Genomic DNA, 12,934 nt, shown 5'->3' on the forward strand with positions numbered 1-12,934 from the left:
ACAGCCAGTTTTGCTAGAAGTAGGGGAAATTCCCTATATGTAGGGTTTTTCTAATATTTAGCGTCTTGTAGGGACGTAGGGCCACAATGTAGGACATTTTCACTCAACACAATTTGTAATAATTTGTACATTTTGGTGGCTCTAGAGAAGGAAATTAGCAGCCGCCAAGGCTTGATCTTTAACAATGTGTGGTAAACTTTATTCCTGTAGAAAATTTTGTCAACATTTTATTTCTATAGAACATTTTGTCAAAATTGAATTCTATAGATTTTTTTTTTTTCAAAATATTATTTCTATAAAAAATTTTCTCATAATTTTATGTCTGTGGAATTTTTTCTCAAAATTTTATTTCTATAGAATTTATTGTCAAAATTTTTCACAAAAATTTGTTTATAGAAACTTTTTCCAAAATTTTATTTTTATAGAGATTTAACAAAAAAGATTACTAATTTGGGTAGAATTCTCCCAACTGCGGCAACCGTTGTGGTAATACAAATTTATATTCTAAGTTATATACGTTGTATATCCTTGTTTTAAGATAATAAAGTACTTAGAACCATTTTTGGTTTGTAAATTTTTTTAAATTTAACGAAAAATATATAGTAGGGAAAATTGTTTGGGAATGTATGGGAAAGTAGGGAACTTTTTTTGTCCTTGTAGGGTAAACCGAACATTTTCTGTGGCAACATTGACTATGAGCTATAGTCAGATTGACACAAAGCACCCATAGACATGTACCCCTTAATTTTCTTAAATATGCAACTGTGGTTTATCTCCCAGACCTATATGTTACCCCATAAATGCTTATGATTACTAATTCTGTAATGGTGGTTTAGGGTATGATATAGTCGGCCCCGCCCGACTTTCTACTTTACTTACTTGTTTTACTTTATGGTAGATTAGTAGAATTATTGTTTTTTTTTTTTTTTTTGGTAGATTTTGTTAACTATTCCTCTCCTTACTTTAATTTTTTATACAAATAAAATTTTGACAAAGTTGTAGAAATAAAATATTGACCAAATTTTCTATAGATATGAAATTTAGACTAAATTTTCTAAAGAAAACAAATTTCGACAAAATTTTGATTTCGAAACACAAAACCAAGAAGCCGGTGATCGAAAGAAAATTTACATCTCAACTGGTAAAATTGGGTGGTAGACACCGTGGTCACAGTTGATAGAATTTTACCAAAAAAGGTAGATTATTTCACTTTATGGTAGATTAGTAGAATAATTGTTTTTTTTTTGGTAGATTGTTAAATATTCCTCTCCTTACTTTCATTTTTTACACAAATAAAATTTTGACAAAGTTGTAGAAATAAAATATTGACCAAGTTTTCTATAGATATGAAATTTAGACTAAATTTTCTAAAGAAAACAAATTTCGACAAAATTTTAATTAAAAGCTCAATATGTGATTTTTTCTAACTTTGGTAAAATTTTATTCAAACTTTGGTACTTTTGTAGAAATAAAATATTGACCAAATTTTCTATAGAAATGAAATTTAGACAAAATTTTCTAAAGACAACAAATTTTGACAAAATTTTGATTAAAACCTCAATATGTGATTTTTTTAACTTTGGTAAAATTTTCTTCAAAATTTGGTAGATTATTTTTGACATGTGTGGCTACCGTGGTAATAGATCCTTATAAACGATCATCATTTCTGTATTTATGGAATAAATTGCCGAAATCAGTGATGAACATTAATGAGGGGATCTAAATTTAAGCTAGAGACCTCACGATGTTTTCGCAATAGTAACAAGTATATACGGCCGTAAGTTCGGCCAGGCTGAATCTTATGTACCCTCCACCATGGATTGCATAGAAACTTGTACTTAAGACTGTCATTCACAATCTAATTACTTGCCGTTGGCAAGGTATCTTAAAACTTCTTAACACCGTCTTCTCAATTGTAAGTTAGTCCACAGGGGTATATATTAAACAAAAAAAGCCGATTAAATACGTATATAATTCAGTTTGACAAAATTTTCTATAGAAATAAAATTTTGACAAAATTTTCTATAAAAATTAAATCTTGACAAAATTTTGTATAGTAATAAAATTTTGACAAAATTTTCGATAGAAATTAAAATTTTGACAAAATTTTGTATAGTAATAAAATTTTGATAAAATTTTCTATAGAAATAAATTTTTGACATTTTTTGGGGATCGCCTATACGAGTTAGCTATATACTCGACATAGACCGATATGGACCCATTTTGGCATGACTGTTAGCGGCCATATACTAGGATAGGTTAGGTTAGGTTAGGTTAGGTTAGGTTAGGTTAGGTTAGGTTAGGTTAGGTTAGGTGGCAGCTCGATGTATCAGGCTCACTTAGACTATTCAGTCCATTGTGATACCACATATACTAGCACAATGTACCAGATTTCAACCGGATCGGATGAATTTTGCCTCTCCAAGAGCTAAGGAAGTCAAATCTGGGGATCGGTTTATATGGGGGCTATATATAATTATGGACCCAAGTGGACCAATTTTTGCATAGTTGTTAGAGACCATATATTTACACCATGTACCAAATTTAAGCCGGATCGGATGAAATTTGCTTCTCTTAGAGGCTCCGCAATCGAAATATGCGGACCGGTTTATATGGGGCTATATATAATTATAGACCGATGTGGATCAATTTTTGCATAGTTGTTAGAGACCATATACTTACACCATGTACCAAATTTAAGTCGGATCCGATGAAATTTGCTTCTCTTAGAGGCTCCGCAAGCCAAATCGGGGTATCCGTTTATATGGGGGCTATATATAATTATGGACCGATGTGGACCAATTTTTGCTTAGTTGTTGGAGACCATATACTAACACCATGTACCAAGTTTCAACCGGATCGGATGAAATTTGCTTCTCTTAGAGGCTCCGCAAGCCAAATCGGGGGATCGGTTTATTTGGAGGGCTATATATAATTATGGACCGATATGGACCAATTTTTGCATGGTTATTAGAGACGATATACTAACACCATCTACCAAGTTTCAGCCGGATCGAATGAAATTTGCTTCTCTTAGAGGCTCCTCCAGCCAAATCGGGGGATCGGTTTATATGGGGAGCTATATATAATTATGGACCGATGTGGACCATTTTGTGCATGGTCATTAGAGACCATATACTAACACCATGTACCAAATTTCAGCCGGATCGGATGAAATTTGCTTCTCTTAGAGGCTCCTAAAGCCAAATCTGAGCGTCGGTTAAAAGTGGTCCGATATGGCCCATTTGCAATTAGAGACGATATACTAACACCATGTACTAAGCTTCAGCCGGATCGGATGAAATTTGGTTCTCCTAGAGGCTCCGCAAGCCAAATTGGGGTATCGGTTTATATGGGGGCTATATAATTATGGACCGATGTGGAACAATTTTTGCACGGTTATTACACACAAAAATTTTTTTTCTTATTCAATCACGAAATTAATTGATCCAATTAATTTTTTAATTGAAATGTCTTCAAATGATGATGATGAAATGATAGTATCAATTAAAAAATTAATTGACAGTCAATTAAAAAATTAATTGATCCAATTTAAATTATTTAATTGATACTATTAATTTGTGTGATTGATTTTATTTCAATTAAAAAATTTGTTGAATCAATTAAATTTTTAATTGAATATTTTTTAAAACTCAATTAAGATTTTAATTGGAAAATTGTTCATGAAATATATATATATATATATATATATATATATATATATATATATATATATATATATATATATATATATATATATATATATATATATATATATATATATATATATATATATATATATATATATATATATATATACATATATATATATATATATATATATATATTTATTTATTTATTTATATATATATACATATATATATATATATATATATATATATATATATATATATATATATATATATATATATATATATATATATATATATATATATATATATATATATATATATATATATATATATATATATATATATATATATATATATATATATATATATATATATATATATATATATATATATATATATATATATATATATATATATATATATATATATATATATATATATATATGTATATATATATATGTATATATATATAAATAAATATATATATATATATATAGTGGTCATAAAGTGGTGGATATAGAATTAAGCCTTCCCATAAAATGGTTTTCCATGCTCTCAAGAATTCCAAAACCATTTCATTAATTGAATAAAGTTGAATTTGTATTTCTAATAAGTGTCTGACCGTCATCGACATAGAATTTATAGGTTTTTCTATTGTGGAAAATTTAACAAAATTTAAAAAGAAAGTATCATTATAGTCGAAGCTATTAAACTTTCTATTACAGCAGTTTCTTAATTTAAATACGAATGTCCAAACGTTAAATATTTAATAAAATTTATGCAGCTTTAAAACTTTTCCAATTAGCAATCAATGACATAGAAAATCGAAATTATTTAAATATGTTGCATTAATGATATTTCCCAATCCCTTTTTGGGTGGGAGGAAAAATGGCTCAATGGATGGTCGTCAATCGATATTGGTTGCCATTGAGTTGAGTTGAGAAAATTGTCAATGTTTAATTGTTGACACACAATATTTGCATAAAAATTTAGCATTAATTAAATTATGTAAATATTATTGTTTAACATAGTGATGGTAATCAGGGCCACACAGGTTCAAGTTTTTTTTTTTTAATTTTACATTAAAGTATTTATAAATATGCATATTATTTAAAATTTATATTTATACTTTCTGTGTAATTAAAAATGCTGTTGCTGTTTGGCTTTTTTTAGTGTTTTGGAAATGTAAATGAAAGAATTTAATTAAAGAATGAGATTGAAGCATTTTACCCACAATTTATCACCGATATATTTTTCGAACGAAATTGACCGAATGCCAATAAACGTATCAATGAAAACCCGTTTTTCCTTAAACTTAGAAGATTAGACTTTAAAATCTGCATCTTTTCTTCTATTAAGTGAGCACAATTCGTTCTCTTTTTGTCACTTAACATAGTTAATTTTAAATTCCACTTAATAGTTAATAGTGTTTTTAGAGAATTTAGTCATTTATTGTAAATATTATTTTGTTGTTGTTGTTGTTTATTTTTTTTAATACCAATAATTTTTTCAGGGAAAAGTTCCAACACCACTTAAAACCACAAAGGATTGAAACAGACCGGAGTTGTTTTTCACAGCACTACAAAAAAATCTCCTCTACAATCAAACGAATTAAAAACAATTTGTATGCAAATTCCTTTGACTGTCACCCAAAAACAAAAAAAGAACAATTTGGTAGAAAAAAATATTTGAGATTTGCATTTCGAATTTGATTTGAATGCAAATAGAATAGCCAAATAACCCCGACGAGAATTATTTAACATTTTTCGCTGAATAGTTAAAAACATTTTGTTTTCTCCTGTGGCTGTGTTTTTTTCTATATTCGAGACAAAAATTGCTATCTGTTAAATAACTAATTCAGTTTAGTATGAAATCGAAATAGAGTTTTTTTTTTTATATGGGGGAGACTAGCTTACCAACTAAATAAGGGTTTTGGAGGGAAAACAGAAAAGAGCATAAAACCTAGATAAAGACTCTAAGTTCGGTTAGAATGAAATGCACTCCACCATTGATTTCAATCGCTAGCATGTAATGCATATAACTTTTAATAATTTAAGAGTGAGACTAACATTTTTTTTTGGAGCTGGATATTGAAGTCTGTTATTGTGGAGGCTAAATGTTTTACTGCGGAAGATGAAAAACGCCATCAAAATATCATGTAAAAGTCTTAAGAAACAATCGAATTTTAATTCTGGATCTAGGTCGCAATTTAAGTCCAATCGCCTTCAAATTTGGCACATGTTCGTAATTTGGGTCAGAATAGAACCCTATTGATTTTGGAAGAAATCGGTTCAGATTTAGATATAGCTCCCATATATATCTTTCGCCCGATATGCACTAATATGGACCCAGCAGCCAGAGTTTTATACCGATTTGCTTGAAATTTTGTACAAACATAACACTTAGTCGTGTAGTCAAGTGTGCAAAATTTGATTGGATTTAGATATAGCTCCCATATATATCTTTCGCCCGATATGGACTTATATGGCCCCACAAGCCAGATTTTTGGCCGAATTTGGTTGAAATTTTGCACTAGGAGTACAATTAGTAGTATAGTCAAGTGTGCAAAATTTGATTGAAATCGGTTCAGATTTATATATAGCTCCAATATATATATCTTTCGCCCGATATGGACTAATATGGTCCTAAAAGCCAGAGTTTTGGCCCAATTTGGTTGAAATTTTGCACAGGGAATAGATTTAGCATTGTAGCTATGCGTGCCAAATTTGGTTGAAATCGATTCAGATTTAGATATAGCTCCCATATATATGGTCCTAGAAGCCAGAGTTTTGGCCCAATTGGTTTGAAATATTGCACAAGGAGTACAATTAGTAGTGCAGTTAAGTGCGCCATTTTATTGAAATCGGTTCAGATTTAGATATAGCTCCCATATATATCGTTCGCCGATTTACACTCATATGACCACAGTGGCCAATCTTTTACTCCGATTTAATTGAAATTTTGCACAGGGAGTAGAATTAGCATTGTAGCTATGCGTGCCAAATTTGGTTGAAATCGGTTCAGATTTAGATATAGCTCCCATATATATGTTTTTCTGATTTCGACAAAAATTGTCAAAATACCAACATTTTCCTTGTAAAATCGCCACTGCTTAGTCGAAAAGTTGTAAAAATGACTCTAATTTTCCTAAACTTCTAATACATATATATCGAGCGATAAATCATAAATAAACTTTTGCAAAGTTTCTTTAAAATTGCTTCAGATTTAAATGTTTCCCATATTTTTTTAATAACATTGTGTTCCACCCTAGTGCATTAGCCGCCTTAAATTTGGAGTCTATAGATTTTGTAGAAGTCTATCAAATTCTGTCCAGATCGAGTGATATTTAAATGTATGTATTTGGGTCAAACCTTTATATATAGCACCCAACACATTTGACGGATGTGATATGGTGTCGAAAATTTAGATCTACAAAGTGGTGCAGGGTATAATATAGTCGGCCCCGCCCGACTTTAGACTTTCCTTACTTGTTTTTTTTTTTTTAAATTTAATTTTTGAAGAAATTTTTATCAAAATTTTATTTCTATAGAAATTTTTTCCAAATTTTTATTTATAAAGAAAATTTTGTCTTATTGCTATAGAAATTTTGTCAAAAGTTTATTTCTATTGAAAATTTTGTTAAATTTTTGTATCCTCCACCATTGTAACACATCGAAATATTGTTCTAAGACCCCATAAAGAATATATATTTTGGGTTGTGGTGAAATTGTGAGTCGATCTAAGCATGTCAGTCCGTCCGTCTGTTGAAATCACGATAACTTCCGAACGAAACTAGTAATCGACTTGAAACTTGGCATAAGTAGTTGTTATTGATGTAGGTCAGATGGTGGTGCAAATAGGCCATATTGAACCACTTCTACGTATAGCCCCCATATAAACCGACTCCCAGATTTGGTTTGTGGAACCTCTTAGGGAAGCAAATTTCATCCTATATTTCATCATATATAGCCCCCATATTAAGCGACCATGCCAAAATTGGTCCATATCGGTCAATAGTTACGTGATCCCCAATCACACAAAAATTGGTCCATATCGGTTCATAATCATGGTTACCACTCAAGTCAATAATAGTCTACCAAACTTATATTTCGATAGAAAATTTACTCAAAAATTTATTACTAGAGAAAATTTTGTCTACATTTTATTTCTATAGAAAATTTGGTCAAAGTTTTATTTCTATAGAAAATTTTGTCAAAATTTTATCAATATTTTATTTCTATAGACAATTTTGTCAAAATTTTATTTCTATAGAAAATTTTGTCAAACCTTTTGTAAGAAAATTTCGTAACATTTTAATTTTTGTGGAAAATTTTGTCAACATTTTATGTCAATGTAAAATTTTATTTCTATAGAAAATTGTGTTTCTATAGATATTTTTGTCAAAATATTGTTTCTATAGAAAATGTTGTCAAAATTTTATTTCTATAGAAAATTTTGTAAAAAAAAAAAATTTTTTTAATTTTTTAAAATTTCGATGGAAAATTTTGTCAAAATTTTATGTCTAGAACATTTGGTCAAAATTACATTTCTGTTGAAAATCTTGTCAAAATTTTATTTCTATAGAAAATTTTGTCAAAATTTTATTTCTACAGAAACTTTTGTTCAAATTTTATTTCAACAGAAACTTTTGTCAACATTTTGTTTCTATAGAAATTTTTGTCAACATTTTATTTCTTTAGAAAATGTTGGCAACATTTTACTTCTATAGAAACCTTTGCTAAAATTTTATTTCTACAGAAACTTTTGTCAAAATTTTATTTCTATAGAAAATTTTGCAAAATTTTATTTTTGAAAGAAAATTCTGTGAAAATTTTACTTCCATAGAAAAATTTTTCAAAATTTTATTCCTATAGAAAATTTTGTCAACATTTTTTTTCTATAATTTAATTTAATTTTTTTAAAGAAAGTTTTGTCAAAATTGTATTTCTATAGAATTTTTAAAATTTTTTTTTTTAATTTTTGTCAACCTTTTTTTTCCAATAAAAAAATTTGTCAAAAGTTTATTTTTATGGAAAATTTAAAACTTTTGTCAAAATTTAATTTTTATATACAATTTTGGCAAAATGTCATTTCTATAGAAAATTTTGTCAACATTTTATTTCTACAGAAACTTTTGTTCAAATTTTATTTCTACAGAAGCTTTTGTCAAAATTTTGATTCTATAGAAATTTTGTCAATATTTTATTTCTTTAGAAAATGTTGGCAACATTTTACTTCTATAGAAACTTTTGCGAAAATTTTATTTCTACAGAAACTTTTTTCAAAATTTTATTTCTATAGAAAATTTTGCAAAATTTTATTTTTGAAAGAAAATTCTGTGAAAATTTTACTTCCATAGAAAAATTTTTCAACATTTTATTTCTATAGAAAATGTTGTCAACATTTTATTTTAAAAGAAAATTTTGTCAAAATTTTATTTCTATAAAAAGGTTTGTCAACATTTTATTTCTATAGAAAATTTTGTCAAAATTTTATTCCTATAGAAAATTTTGTCAACATTTTTTTTTCTATATTTTTTTTAAAAACTTTCTTTAAAAAGTTAATTAAAGAAAGTTTTGTCAAAATTGTATTTCTATAGAATTTTTTTAATTTTTTTTTTAATTTTTTGTCAACCTTTTTTTCCAATATAAAATTTTGTCAAAAGTTTATTTTTATGGAAAATTTAAAACTTTTGTCAAAATTTAATTTCTATAGACAATTTTGGCAAAATGTCATTTCTATAGAAAATTTTGTCAACATAATATTTCTACAGAAACTTTTGTTCAAATTTTATTTCTACAGAAGCTTTGTCAACATTTTGATTCTATAGAAATTTTTGTCAAAAATTTTATTTCTTTAGAAAATGTTGTCAAAATTTTATTTCTATAGAAAATTTTGTCAAAACTTTATTTCTATAGAAAATTTTGTCAAAATTTTATTTCTATAGTAAGTTTTGTCAGAATTTTATTTCTATAGTAAATTTTGTCAAAATTTTATTTTTATAGAAATTTTGTAAAATTTTTTTTAAAAAAAAAATTTTGTCAAATGTTTGTTTTTTTCTATAGAAAACATTGTCAAAATTTTAATTCTATAGACAATTTTGTCAAAATATTATTTCTATATTTTTTTAAATTTAATTTTTTAAAGAAAGTTTTGTCAACATTGTGTTTCTATAGATTCTTTTTTCAAATTTTATTTTTTAAAGAAAATTTTGTCAAATTTTTATTTCAATAGTAAATATTGTCAAAATTTTTTTTCCTATAAAAAATTTTGTCAAAAATTTATTTCTATGGAAAATGTTGTCAATTTTTCGTAAAGAAAATTTTCTCAAAATGTTATTTCAATAGAAATTGTTTCAACATTTAATTTCGATGGAAAATTTTGTCAAAATTTTATTTTTAAGAAAATTTTGTCAAAATTTTATTTCTATCGTAAATTTTGTCAAAATTTTATTTCTATAGAAATTTTTTCAAAATTTTATTTCTATAGAAAATGTTGTCAAAATTTTATTTCATATGTAGAACACATGAGGAATGTGGTAATTCCTAAACGTGCGTCCATCCAACCATATATAGGGCTTTGTTCAAATAAATTTGACAAACATTATTTTTCTCTGTTGGTTAAGCTACTCTTGTAGTTTAGTCAACGCAATGATTTTAAAGCTGAGATCAAAACAACAAATATGATTGAAGTACAAATTAACAATAAAAAACAAAAACGTATAAAATTTTATTTCTATAGAAAATAATGTCAAAATTTTATTTCTATAGAAAATTTTCTCAAAATTTTATTTCTATAGGGAATTTAGTCAATTGCAAATATACTTCATATGGGATTCCATATTAATTGTTGTTCTATAATATTTTGTATTTAAAAAGAGGTAACAATCTGACATCGCGTTATCATCTCAGAATTTGATTTTGATAAGAAATATATATAGTTTGTAAAATTTGAAACTCATATTTCTATGTGTGACAAACACAATGAATCTCTCATTTTACATGAGCCATTTATGGCAAATTATACAAAAACTCCACAGTACTAAAGAGCTGTTTTTGATAAAAACATAAAATCCTGCTGTGAAATGCTAAATTGTGATTGTGTAAATTTTCCAGTGAATATTGAAGTCCTTAAACAGTTTTTTTTTTTAATAAAGCTATTGCTGTATTTGATGGTTATTTTTACACCGAATATTGAACAAATGTTAAAACAATCGAATATCGTTTAAAACAATGCTGAAAAAAGAATTTTTCGTTTTGTAATTGAAACTTAACTAAACTCAATTGAATTCAATTGTGTGTGGAATATTCATGAACTCGAACAATATTCAATGTTTTGCAATAAGTTGTAAAACGCCAAACATTGGTTGTAGTTTGTGGGATTTGTTAGATTTTGTTTTTATTTTTTAATCAACTATATTTGTAATATATAAATTTTTAATTAAATTTTTGATAGTTTTGTTTTTGAAGGAATAGCATTTATTCATATTCAATTATAGTTTTGTTGTATGGCTTATGGTACTCACCTGAAAACCATCGTAGGTCCATGAACCAAATTTCATTTCACATCGTTGATCATCGAAAGGGAACCATGTGATGTCAATTTTACAAGTGGACTTGAAGATACCAGGCGGCACATATAGACATGAGCCATTATTTCGCACAACCACATTTGTGGCATAGGTGCCATCGAATCCTTCGTCAGCACTGAAATAGAAAAAAAATAATAAAATGTCATTTAAAAATAAATTGAATGTGCTAAAAATTTCCACATTAGGTCAATATCGTGTTTAGTGTGCAGATGACCCAATTTTCTTTATTTCAGATATGGATTCTCTTAAAAAATTTCTACTTGCTTTTGCTATTCTATTCGATTTTGAACAAATGCATGGAAGTCATCTATCTATTTTGTTGACTTTCTTTATTAAAAATTTAATGACTAAATTCTTTTCGTAATGCGACAATTCAATTGGGAAAAGTTACTATATATCCCCGTTCTGTTGTTTTATGCAAACCCATTTCTTTTCAAGTCCAAAAATCATGTCAACAACTGCCAAGGTTTGGAAAATATTCCCCAATCTCCGGTTTGACAAATGCCCCTAAATCACTATCATTGTTCTGTTCTAAGCTCAACATTAAACAAAAAAAAAAAAAAAAAAAAAAAAACGAGAATATACGAATTTATTATGCTGCAAGATACACAAAAAAATATGGAAAGAGAAGAGAACAAAAAGCAACATCCTTTCTAATGCTGACATTGCTGCTGCTACTACGGCTGCGATTAAAAAGCAAAATTCCTGCATTATTCAAAGATATATTGTGACGAATGGAAAGCGAAACTAAAACTGACAGCTATAAATATTAGATGTGACATATACTGCGAGTTTGTTTTTTTTTTTGCTAGCTACCGCTATTGTTGATTTTGAACTCATTTTTCGTGTTGGCATTCATGTCATACTTGTAGATCCTGCAATGGTGGACGGAGGAGGAATATTTAAGGAATACAAATTACTTTAATATTTAAAAATAATTTTAGTTTGTTTGCACAGTGTTGAATGTCTTAAACTCTGAATTTTCAAGGTTAGCTTTTAATCGGAAGTGGAGGAGAGAATAGATTTTAACAAAATTTATGTTATACCAACGGGTTATCATACAGGCCCTTTTAATATTACAAGAATCGAAATGGTATTACTTGGTATTAGAAAGGAATGATGTGAGTGACTTTGTATTAGAATAGATTGAGGAAATGTGGAAGCGGAACTGGCAAATTCTACAAGAAATGCGACTACATCAAGGGAACTGCCTCAAGGGGATGTGTTATCGCCCCTACTTTGGTCACTCATAGTAAACGAGATTCGGACTTTTCCGCATAACCAAGGAATAACAAATAGATACGGCCGTAAATTCGGCCAGGTCGAATCTTATATACCCTCCACCACCGGAGCCACCGGGGTGAAATGGTTAGCATGCCCGCCTTGCATACACAAGGTCGTGGGTTCGATTCCAGCTACGACCAAACACCAAAAAGTTTCTCAGCGGTGGATTATCCCACCTCAGTAATGCTGGTGACATTTCTGAAGGTTTCAAAGCTTCTCTACATGGTTTCACTGGAATGTGGAACGCCGTTCGGACTCGGCTATAAAAAGGAGGTTCCTTGTCATTGAGCTTAACATGGAATCGGGCAGCACTCATTGATAAGAGAGAAGTTCACCAATGTGGTATCACGATGGACTGAATAGTCTAAGTGAGCCTGATACATAGCGCTGCCACATAACCTAACCT

The 12,934-nt window shown here is 28.1% G+C and overlaps 1 protein-coding gene across 1 annotated transcript in view; it reads right to left on the reverse strand.

Annotated features, from left to right (window-relative positions):
* The window catches only part of nAChRalpha7 (nicotinic Acetylcholine Receptor alpha7), a 961,296-nt gene that overhangs the window by 290,553 nt on the left and 657,809 nt on the right, over nucleotides 1-12,934 (reverse strand). The window contains exon 6 of the mRNA XM_075302219.1: nucleotides 11,179-11,359. Coding sequence (XP_075158334.1) covers nucleotides 11,179-11,359 — 181 coding nt within the window. The remainder of the gene's footprint in view (nucleotides 1-11,178; nucleotides 11,360-12,934) is intronic.

Source organism: Haematobia irritans, chromosome 3 (genome assembly GCF_050003625.1).
Source record: "Haematobia irritans isolate KBUSLIRL chromosome 3, ASM5000362v1, whole genome shotgun sequence".
Lineage (NCBI taxonomy): Eukaryota > Metazoa > Arthropoda > Insecta > Diptera > Muscidae > Haematobia > Haematobia irritans.